Source organism: Phragmites australis, chromosome 10 (assembly GCF_958298935.1).
Source record: "Phragmites australis chromosome 10, lpPhrAust1.1, whole genome shotgun sequence".
NCBI lineage: Eukaryota > Viridiplantae > Streptophyta > Magnoliopsida > Poales > Poaceae > Phragmites > Phragmites australis.
The window spans coordinates 26,670,007-26,681,622 of NC_084930.1; the positions used below are offsets into that span (position 1 = coordinate 26,670,007).

General features: G+C 43.2%; 1 protein-coding gene across 1 annotated transcript; it reads right to left on the reverse strand.

Moving 5' to 3' along the window:
* Nucleotides 1-7,926: 7,926 nt before the first annotated feature.
* Nucleotides 7,927-9,992, reverse strand: LOC133931348 (GDSL esterase/lipase At5g37690-like). Its single transcript, XM_062378209.1, has 6 exons — nt 9,628-9,992; nt 9,401-9,528; nt 9,178-9,304; nt 8,984-9,096; nt 8,632-8,881; nt 7,927-8,507 (listed from the first exon to the last, which is right to left on the reverse strand). The coding sequence occupies exons 1-6, from the start codon at nt 9,905-9,907 to the stop codon at nt 8,239-8,241; spliced, it is 1,167 nt and encodes a 388-aa protein (XP_062234193.1). The 5' UTR covers nt 9,908-9,992; the 3' UTR covers nt 7,927-8,238.
* Between the last annotated feature and the right edge of the window lie 1,624 nt (nt 9,993-11,616).

Here is an 11,616-nt window from a genome sequence, read left to right on the forward strand (position 1 = left end):
TCTGCTAAAACCCCCATGGTCAGAAGGTCATTACAAGCAGATTAAGATCCCTATAGACCTAGAGAAGAGGGGGAGGAAGTATTGGGACCGGAATTCCCATACTTAAGTGCAATAGGTGCACTGATATATCTGGCTAATTACACTAGGCTAGACATAGCATTTGCAGTAAACATACTTGCATGATATAGTGCAAAACCCACTAAAAGGCACTGGAATGGCTTGAAGGATATTCTGCGCTACTTACAAGGTAGCAAAGATCTAGGTCTGTTCTACAGAAAGAATAAGGATCTAAGTCTTGTTAGATACGCAGATGCTGGGTACCTATCAGACCCACATACAGCGAAATCACAGACTGGCTATGTTTTCTTATGTGGTGGAACTGCAATATCCTAGAAATCGTCAAAGCAAAGTCTTGTATCTACTTCGACGAACCACTCAGAAATAATAGCTCTATATGAAACCGCATGAGAATGCGCATGGCTTAAAAGAGTGATCAATCACGTCCAGCAGTCATGTGGCTTGAACACTGCTAACACCCCTACCATTATCTATGAAGATAATGCTGCATGTGTCGCACAAGTGCAAACGGGATATGTGAAAAGCAACTTAACGAAGCATATCAACCCCAAGTTCTTTTATACTCATGAATTGCATAAAATGAACTAAATAAAGGTAATGCATACCAAGTCATGTGAGAATCTTACAGATTTGTTCACTAAGTCTCTCCTTGCATCTAGTTTTGAAAGATGTGTTCGTGACATTGGGATGATGAGGCTTAGAGAGTTGCACAGTTCAGGGGGAGAATCTTCACATAATACCGATATTAAGAATTAAATCTTAATCAAGAAGATTAAGTACCCAAGGTTAAGCATGAAGATTACTTGAAGTATTTGGGTGAATTGTACTCTTTTTCCCTTATATGAGTTTTCCTGAAGTTTCTCATGAAAAGGTTTTTAATGAGGCAATTCGTGTGACCATGTCGCAAGCTATGTACTCTTTCTCCTAATTTTTCTCACTGGGTTTTTGGGGAGTTTTAATGAGACATATGCATTCCGCGAGAAGTGTCCAAGGGGGAGTGTTAGGAAACCTAGCAAGTTACGTATTGAAGTGGGCCCGTCTCGAATCCTAGTAGGATTGGAGTCCAACTCTTAGGGTTTTTGGTTCTTTATATACGGGAGGAGACCCCTCATTGTAACATACAGAAAAACAGATCAATAAAGAACATACAGCTTTTCTTCTACGCTTGTGTCTTTCGGTAGCAACAGTTCCTCAATATATTCGACACCCCTCTTCTTCTTCTTTTTAACTTTGTATTGAATAAACTTTTAAAATTTCCGATTCAGAACTTTCTGCTTTGAATTGAAGAACTTTTTGTAGGTATTTTGAAACGCTGAATTCGAATTTAAAGATCCTTACTTGAAAAACTTTCATTTTGGAACTCTCAAATGAGAGCTTTTAGCAAACCTACGGCTTAAAATCGTGTCAAACCGGGAAAAGTTACATGTTCTACAAAATGAACCAATTGTTTTAAGCGATCTAGTCTAGCATATGTTGCTGACAATGGGAGACATGAGTACATGACATCATTTAATTGGGGGTTTTCTTTCTCCCTCTCTCCTTAGAGAGATATTATCGACATGATGTGTCCTTAGCAGGTTCACAGATGCGGTGCAGCACCGAAACGTGTTCCCAGCGAATTTTTCGAATATCATGAATATGGATCAAAATTCAAAGAATTCGGTGAGAATTAGATCGAATTTTGTAATTTTTTTGAATTCAGGTGCATGAATGTGCTCGTGTTTTCTTCTCTATGGCAGTTGAAACTGAGGTTGGGGATGGTACTCGCACATTATTCTGGAAGGATAGATGGTTGCATGGATAGCGAATTGCAGACCTTGCCCCTCAATTGCTCGCAATGGTTCCTGTTAGAACAGCCAATAAACGCACGGTCTGTGAGGCCTTATTGAATCATTTTTGGATCGAGGACATTCAGGGTGCGACTTCGGTTGGAGTTCTTGCTGAATACCTCATGCTATGGGATGTGCTTTCTGAGGTGGTGCTGCAGCCAGGAGTTGATGATAACCATAGATGGCGGCTCTCAGCTTCTGGACAATACTCGGCAAAGTCAGCATATGAGAATTACTTTCAAGGTGTTGTCCTGTTTCGGCCATTCGAGCGCATTTGGAAAACTTGGGCACCCCGAAAATGTCATTTCTTTATTTGGTTGGTTATTCACAACCGATGCTGGACCGCCGATCGACTTGCTCGACGAGGTTTGCCGCATCCGGAGATGTGCCCTCACTGTGATCAAGAGGAGGAGACGATCAACCACCTGCTCACCTTGTGTGTTTTTGCGAGACAATTTTGGTTCATCCTCCTCCAACGGTTTGGACTTCTTAGCTTGGCCCCTTCGCTCACTGATCTTTCCTTTGATGAATGGTGGAGCAAGGCCAATGATGTTGTCAATGGAAAGGTGCAGCAGGGCCTAAATTCACTTATCATCCTTGGGGCATGGAATATCTGGAAGCACAGAAACCATTGCATTTTTTATGGTGCTGCTCCAAATCTAGGGGGTGTTTTGCTAATCGTTAAGGATGAGATGCACCTTTGGGGTTTGGCTGGGGCTCGGGAGCTTGCCTTTTTGATAGCCTAAGTTCCCGGAGGCTAGCTTAAGATCTCTTTTGTTTGTGTGGGTGTGTTATGTGTGTGTGTTCTTTGTACTCAAGGTTTCTACCCTTTCTTCTTCTTCTTCTTTAATACAATAATACGCAGCTCTCCTGCGTGTTCAAGAAAAAAAAAAGTGTCTCCTCATGGCTCAGTCTTGCCAGAAGAGTTATGCGGATCGTTGTCGACGAGAGCTTATGTCCGCCATTGGAGATTTCGTATATCTCAAGATGGTAGAACATCAGTTGCATATTTCAACGGGATTTGGGACTTACAAACAAGCCACCTAGGAGGTTTAATCCTAACATGTATGATCGCATTAAAGAAGAGATAGACTGATTATTGAAAGCTGAATTTATTAGGCCATGTAGGTAAGCGGATTGGATCTCTAATATCGTCTCAGTTGAGAAGAAGAGTAGTGGTAAGTTGCGAGTTTGCATTGATTTTAGGGATTTGAATAAAGCTACTCCTAAAGAAGAGTATCATATGCATATAGCCGACATGCTAATTAATGATGCTCTAGGATATAGAATGATTAGTTTTCTTGATGGTAATGCTTGTTATAATCAATTTTTTATGGTTGAGGAGGATTTGTCTAAAATGGCTTTTAGATGTCCTTGTTTTGTTGATTTATTCAAATGGGTGGTCATGATGTTTTGGTTGAAAAATGCCAGTGCTACTTATCAAAGGGATATGAACTTGATCTTTCATTATTTGCTTAGTGTTATACTAGAGGTATACATTGATGACATAGTCGTTAAATCGGATGGTAATGATTCTCATTTAGCCGATTTACAATTAGCCTTTGAAAGAATGTGTCGGTATGGTCTAAAGATGAATCCACTCAAGTGTGCTTTCAACGTGTCAGCTGGAAAGTTTTTGGGCTCTATAATACATGAGAAGGCATAGAGATAGATCCTACTAAAATAAAAGCTATACAAAAATTTCAGGCATATAAGTGTAAAAGAGACATACAAAAGTTCTTGGGTAAGGTGAATTACTTGAGAAGATTTATATCAAATTTGTCTGGAAGAGTTACTGTCTTTACGCCTATAATTCAGTTAAAGAATGAGACCGAATTTACTTAGGAGGAGGGCGTAAAAACAACTAGCATTAATGTTTTAGGCGTCTAAAGTTGGATTACCTTTTTAGTTGTACATTGACGTGGGATTGGTGTTGTTTTGATGAAATCAATAAATATTTGTCTACTCATGCAGTGCTTCAGGTGCCTAAAGTTAGATTACCTTTTTAGTTGTACATTGACGTGGGATTGGTGTTGTTTTGAAGCAAGAGATTAATGGTAAGGAATATGCAGTCACCTACTTTAGCCGACATCTCTTAGAAGTGTAGATGAGGTATGTATTTATTGAAAAATTATGCTTATCGTTGTATTATGCTTGTGCAAAGTTAAGGCATTATTTGTTATCTAGTACTTGTATAGTAGCATGTCAAGCCAACGTGGTGAAATATATGTTGCAAAGGAAAATTTTAAATGGTAGAATTGGTAAATAGGCTTATGCATTTTTACAGTATGATTTGGTTTATGAATCTTTGAAATATGTGATTATAGTTGATTTCATTGTTGATCATCGTTTTGATGATAAATATGATTTAGAAGTAGGTCATATATCTATTAAATTATAGAAGCTTTATTTGATCGTTTGGCTTGTGGGGTTGGGCAAGGCGTTGGTCTTGTTTTTGTTTCATCTAGAGGTGCTATTTTTGAAACATCTTATCGATTAGATTACTTTTGTAATAATAATCAAGCCAAATATGAAGTTCTCTTGTTAGGATTAAAAAAAATTAAGTTCCATGGGCGTAAGAAACGTAGAAGCTTCTGGTGATTTATTGCTAGTTATGCAGCAAGTTTATGGTAATTATCAATGTTTCAACAAATCGATAAATAGCTATCTTAATAAACGTCTAGATATCATTACAACCTTGGATGATTTTACTATCAAACATATGTCTAGAGATGATAATTCTAGAGCTAATGATTTAGTACAACAAGCATCTGATTATCAAGTTAATAAAGGTAAATTCTTTGTGATTGAAAGGCTGATGCTTCAAAGTGTTATTTATTGTATAGTATAATATGGATTGTTGAGTTCGGTTGCGTCATCTCCAGCTGAAGATAAGATTGAGATAACCGAATCCAAGGATTGGAAAGGACCTTTGATTGATTACTTGAAGGATCCAAGTAAAAGTGTTGACATGAAGATTCGGCGATAAGCCTTCAAATATATATTGTTGAATGATGATTTACATCGCCGAACAGTGGATGGTTTGCTTCTCAGATGTTTGGATTCGGATCAGGCAAGAATTGCTATGGGTGAGTTGCATGAAGGCATATGTGGTACACATCAATCAGCATACGAGATGAAATGATTACTGAGAAGAGCTAGATTCTATTGACCCACTATACTTAACGATTGTTTTAAGTATTATAGAGGGTGTGAGGCATGTCAAAAGTTTGGTAATATTCGGTTGGTCTCTGTTGTTGCGATGCATCCCATTATCAAGCCATGGTCATTCTGGAGATGGGGCTTGGATTTCATGGGGCAGATATATCCTCCATCATCAAAGGTTATCGCTTTATCTTGGTGGCTATTGACTACTTTACCAAATGGGCTGAAGCTGTTCCACTCAAGAACATGACGCATAATGAGGTAATTGACTTTATATTGGAGTATATTATTTATAGATTTAGCATTCTATATATTTTAATTACGGATCAAGGTACTTTATTTATGGAGAATCAGGTACGTGAATTTGCCGAGTCATTGAAGATTAAGCTTCTCAATTCATCTCCATATTATGCGCAGGCCAATGGTCAGCCCGAGTCTAGTAATAAGATTTTGATTAAGCTTATCCAAAAGAAAATAGAGGAACATCCTAAAAGATGGTATGAGATTCTAACGGAGGCTTTATGGGCACACCATATATGTAAGCATGGTGCCACCAAAGTAACGTTGTATGAACTTATTTATGGACAAGAAGTTGTCATACCTGTTGAAGTAAACCTTAGTGCTTTAAGATTAGCCAAGCAGAATAACTTGTTGGCTAAAAATTATTATGATCTAATGATGGATATGATTGATGAAGTAGCAGATGAGAGGTTGAGAGCTTTGAGAGAGATCGAGATAGATAAGTTAAGAGTAGCTAGAGTCTATAACAAAAAGGTAAAAGCAAAGTCATTTCAGATTACATATCTTATGTGGAAGACTACCTTACCTATTGGATCAAAAGATAACAAGTTTGGCAAATAGTCTCCAAGATGGGAGGGTCCCTGCAGAGTGGTAAGTATTCTCCCTAGAAAGTCTTATTTGTTAGAAACTTTGCAGGGAAGAAATTTCCTAAAGCTATTAATGGGCGATACTTGAAGGAATATTATCCTAGTGTGTGACAGAGTGCTTAGAAAAGACATGGCCGATGTGTTACCATCATCCTTAGGGTAAGAAATGGCCGATGTATTATTTATCATCATGAGGAACATCTATGACTGGTATCTTGATTATCGCCCTGAGGAAGGTAAGGGGAGAAGTAGCATATTGTTCATACTAGTTTTATTATGTGATTATTTTTTGATAAGAAACCTTTACCAAAAAAATAGAGGGGCATGTGTTGACAGCAAAATTTGACATCTCACAAATTCTATCGCCGTCTGCTATTGTCATGTATATTTGCTGGAATCCGATTTGGTTGCATGGCTCCGTGTCACACTTACATGGGCCTGTTGACGTGCGACGTAGGGAGACTGACAGGTATGCTGTTGGAGGAGGCGCCCTAAGCAGAATCGGATCAGAGAATCGGAACTGTTGGTCAGGGTGATATGAGTCAATTTTTTAAGGACGTTTTCCATTAGGTTTTGACTTGATCAAGGTAAGTTCGGCCCGTCCTATAAATATGAAGGGTTACGACCAATTGAAAGATCGAAATCAATCGATTAAACACTTGTTTATTACCTTATGTTTCCATTTTGCATCTCTTTTGCCCTAGCCTCGTTATTTCTCTCCAATTGCTACCATTCCTGATCTCACTGATCAAGAACAAGCCGTCGACCATATGTGCTTTGACGAGTCTCTTCTAGGTGCAGTGATGACGAAGGTCCAACGATATAGCCACGATTAGTATTTTCTAGGTGCTACTCGTTAGATGTTTCCTCGGATTTAAATATTACACATAAAGTGCTCAGTGATTGCACGTGTCAACAGGCATGCCTTTCCTCTCCTCCTCGCCGATCCTATATCCACACACACGTGGCATATAGGCCGGATGTTCAGTGTTGAGCCCAACTCGGGCCAGATGTGCGTGGGCTGAGCTTCTGTTGACGCGCAGACCGCCTGGGGTCGTTTGCTTCTTGCGTCGTCTTGCTTGAGCCCGGTTCGTCCTGGTCCGCAGCGCTAACAGTTTGGAACGGTGTGGATTAATAGGACAGTGCTTCCACGCCGTTGGGCTTTGGCGACGGTACGGCGTGGGTCGACGCGCCGACGACGCGGGCCGCTGAGCGGCCGGCACTCACCGTGTCAGCGAAGAGGCGGTTGACGATGACCACGTAAGATTTACTACACCATATCATCAGCGACTGCCACTCCGCCGTTTGATCCCGGCACGATCTTCGCCCTGCACAGCGGGCAGCTACCCTTGCTCCTCGCCCACTCGCCGACGCAGTCCCTGTGGAACACGTGCCGGCACGCCGGCACCTCTCTTCAAAGCTGACCCTGCCGGAGCGCCTCCAGGCAGATGGCGCAATCCAGCGTCTCCGACGCCCTGCCGCCCTACGCCGCGTACCGGAAGTACGGTAGCACAACCGCGGGCAGTGCCGCCTGCGGCACCGCGGGCGCCGGAAGTGTCATCCCCGCCAGCGCGGCTCTTTGTCTTTGTTCGGGGGCCTCCTGTACGTACATGTTCTGCCGGTTCGCAGCAAGAGCATTTGGCTGTTATTACTAACGCGGAGAGGAGCACACTTCCGATCGCGATGGCCACGATGTCCGCGGCCGCGAGCATCGCATCGCCGGCCGTTCAATTCGCGGTGAACAACTTGCCTACATCAATTCGTACAAGAACACCACATGTGTCGGACATGGAGACTAGTTTCTTGCGAGGGGAACAACTTGCCTACACATGTACATGTGGTGTTCTTGTTGCAAGCAGAAATTGGTTGAGACAACGAATCCGACAAGGATGCTAATACGTTCTCCAGTAGGAAACATACAAGACTTGGATTCTTGGAGACGCAGATGTTGCAAACTTAGATATTGTCTCATACTTTTTTTCCTTCTCGAATCGACATGCGAGCTACCTATTATTATATTAAGAAAAGAGAAACAAAGCAAGAGGTCCATACAGAGCCAAAAGAAAAACAAAGGACGTTGTCTCATGCTTTTGCCACAGAAAATGTTTCACAGTTTCGACACTACGGTTTCGCCCTGCTCTCTTCTCTGTTTAACTCATCAAACACAGGTGCTTAACTGCACCGAGTACATGTACGTTTGGAACATGGGGACTAAATGGAACACGAGTCAAGTTGCCACACGAAAAGGCGCCTCCATGCCATTTTGCGCACGAGGTTCATCACGGCTTCGGGGACGACGCGGCGCGTGTTGGCGTTGGCGCGCCGACGACGCGGGGCGCGGAGGTGCTGTTGCCCGGCACCACGGCCCCAGTGCTGACCATGTCGGCGAAGAGGCGGTCGGCGATGATCTGGTTGGCGGCGTCGGAGGTGTGGTACGCGTCCCAGAACACGAACGCCTTGCGGTCGGCGCAGAGCTGGGCGGTCGGCAGGCACAGGCCTCCCACCGTCGTGTCCACGTCGCAGCACGACGTGTGCGACGTCATGAACCCTGCACCCCAAATGCGAGCACGACGGCCGGTTAGGCGGTTACAACTGCTGCTTTGCTCAAGCATGACATGGCAATATGGCATGGCGTGAGCGCAGAACGAGCAGAGGCCGAGGGTGCTGGTTACCGTATTTCTGGGGGTGGTCGATGAGCTCCATAACGATGGAATAGCAGTCGGATAGGGACATGCGCGCGCCGGGCAGCTTGGCGTTCAGCCCCTCGACCAGGTTCTTGGCCGCGGCGTTGAACTGGACGGCGTACGCGTTCACGTCGTCCAGGCACGCGCCGTTGCCGGAGAGGACGCGCTGCGACGGGATGCAGCCGAGCGGCGCCAGCCCGCTGAACCAGATGTTGCGCGCGCCGAGATCGTACAGCCTCTGCGACAGCAAATTTCGCCAATAAATAATGTGCACACTGCTATCTTTGGATGAGAACAGTGCACAGCGTGTTCCCTCCACCAACTGATCGGCCGATCTTACCGTCAGCTGCCGGTCGATGGTCTGCATGAGGAGGCCGATGAACTCGTCGTGGGTGTACACGATGCCGTCCGCCATGAACGGCCGCAGGAAGTTGTTGACGTAGTCGTTGCTCCCTGCACAGCAGAGCCCATCATGTCAAGTGGATGCCTTGCGTGCATGCATCGACTGAGCTGAAGAAATAGCTATGTTCTTACCGAGTCCGATTTGGAAGATTGCGCCATTGACCGTCTTATCTGCGGCCTTCTTGCCGATCTTGGCGATCATCGCGTTCTTTATCTGCTCGAAGGACGATATCTGCTTGTCGAACGACAGGTACTGAACCTACAATTTTGCGTGACCTTAGTTATGTTACCGACGTGCACGAAACTAAGAATTTTGAGCGAAGAATTAAAGAAGCGAAAACAAATCTTAGCTTACAAAGTAAATGCCGGTCTCGTTGAGAAGTCCGGCGCCGCCGGACGCGAAGTTTACGCCTCCGAGAACCTCGTCGTCGGTCATGTACAGGGAGAGGAACGGCACCGGGGGCGGGACGCCGAACTTGGCGGCTGCATATATACAACAACCGAAATCAACATCACACATTGCCGTTCGTGCAGACAAAACTACTTCTACTCGTTTCCATGCATATGACTATGTGCGCTTACCCATGATGTCCCCGATGGTCCTGCCATTGGTGAACCTCCCGGTGGGGTAGCCGCTCTTGTAGTCAATGCCGTACCAGGGGTAGTTACACTTGGCAAGGGAGAGGAGGAGGTAGTTGTTGTTCCCGACGTCCGACATCGAGTCGCCGAAAATGTAGATCACCGGACCCTTGGGCGGCGGCGGCGGCGGCGGCGGCGGCGGCGCCACTGGCGCCGAAGCAGCGCCGGTGACTGTTGCATGCGCGAGAATGGCGACGGCGACCGCGACGACGAGAGCTGCCATTGCTGTGAATTCCACTTGGCTAGCTAATTCGTGGTAAATATTGCTCTGTGTTGCGTTGGCGAATCCTGATGGCGCAGGCTGAATAGGTCGCCTTGTTTTTATAGTAGGACGCAGTGTGTAGCGATACCACAAGTCATGGGCATTCACTGCAAGTTTGGGCCTTTCTGGTAGCGAGAGAAGTTTGTGTATTCACGGTTGGGTGTAGCGACGGAATTGCAACAGCTAGCCGTGTGAGAAAAGGCTTGCAAGTTTAAGCAGAGGGGGCACATGATGCATTGGCATCATGGCATGCAGAGCAGTGGTGGTAGCTGCGGTTGTTGTGGAATTGCAGCGCTCACCTCGTGGCAATCCGTGCTGGCTGTGGCTTGGGAGCACAGAAGAAATCGATTAGGAATATGGTTACGACAGCACTAGAAAGGAGAAACTCAAGAAACTGATTTCGTTTTCGTTTAAGAAGGATTTTGACATCGCGTGCTTCGGTGCTTGTTCATAAGCTTTTCCTTGCGATCACCTAAATTAAACGGCCTGGAAAATGAGTGCCAAAATTTTGGTCAAGTAACGGGAGGCATTGCACGGCTAATATTAACCAGATAGTGATCCGGTTGACACCCTAGAACGGCAATGCAGTTTTCCCCTAAGCGCGCGGAGAACAACATTTCTTTCCCGAACGTAGCTCCCCAAACGTTTCATATCAACAAATTTTGAACAATTGACACAACATTTTGCAAAACCTAATTTGATATTTTGATAAATATACGATCCACAGTTTTTTAGTTGATTGAAAAAAGACGACTTAAAAAATATTTGATCCCCATTTTTTCTAAAAAATGTTGAATCAACTCCTTATCTTGTATCAACGTTTGATACATGAAATGTGAAAATTGTTAAATCAACATGGCTTGTGGAAAATATTGAATCGACATGGCTTGTAAAAAAATGTTGAATCAACATATCTTGTAAAAAAATGTTGAATCCTCATTTTTTTTCAGTGACATAAAAAATGTTGGATCCACGTAATGTGAAAAAAGTTTTTAAAAAAAACATGGTTTGTAAAGAAATGTTCAATCAACATGACTTGTAAAAAATATTGAATCCTCATTTTTTAGATGGCATAAAAATATTGGATCCACATTTTAAGATCACTTGAAAAATATTGGATCCATGTAATGTGAAAAAAAAGTTAAATCTACAGGGCTTGTGGAAAATATTGAACCAACATGGCTTGTGAAAAATATTGAACCAACAAGGCTTGTAAAAAATGTTGAATCAACATGGCAATGTAAAAACTGTTGAATCCACATTTTTTAGCTGACATAAAAATGTTTGATCCACATTTTTTAGATGACTTGAAAAATATTGGATCCACATTTTTCCTTCAAAAAATGTTGAATCAAGTCCTTGTATTGTACCAACAGGTAATGTGCAAAATATTGAATCAACATGGCTTGTGAAAAATATTGAATCAGCATGGCTTGTAAAATATGATGACTACCAATTTTATAAAAGGTATTGATCAAATAAATAATAATGCATGGAAAAGAAGAAAGAAACAACTGGCCAAAACTGGAAAAACAACAAAGAAAGGAAGGCCGAAACTAGCCCATCATAGCACATTAGATGGGCTGTAGAAAGAAACCAAACCAAGGCGAAAAGAAAAGGAAATGAATTAGTACTTGATTAACAAATTTGTTAATTCTAATCAAACATTT

Excerpts from the sequence above, each read along its gene's own strand:
- LOC133931348 (XM_062378209.1), bottom strand. The coding sequence starts at position 9,907 with ATGGCAGCTCTCGTCGTCGCGGTCGCCGTCGCCATTCTCGCGCATGCA. Across the intron at positions 9,529-9,627 it reads GACCATCGGGGACATCATGG|CCGCCAAGTTCGGCGTCCCG; the intron begins GTAAGCGCACAT and ends GTATATATGCAG. Across the intron at positions 8,882-8,983 it reads CCATCGACCGGCAGCTGACG|AGGCTGTACGATCTCGGCGC; the intron begins GTAAGATCGGCC and ends TTGCTGTCGCAG.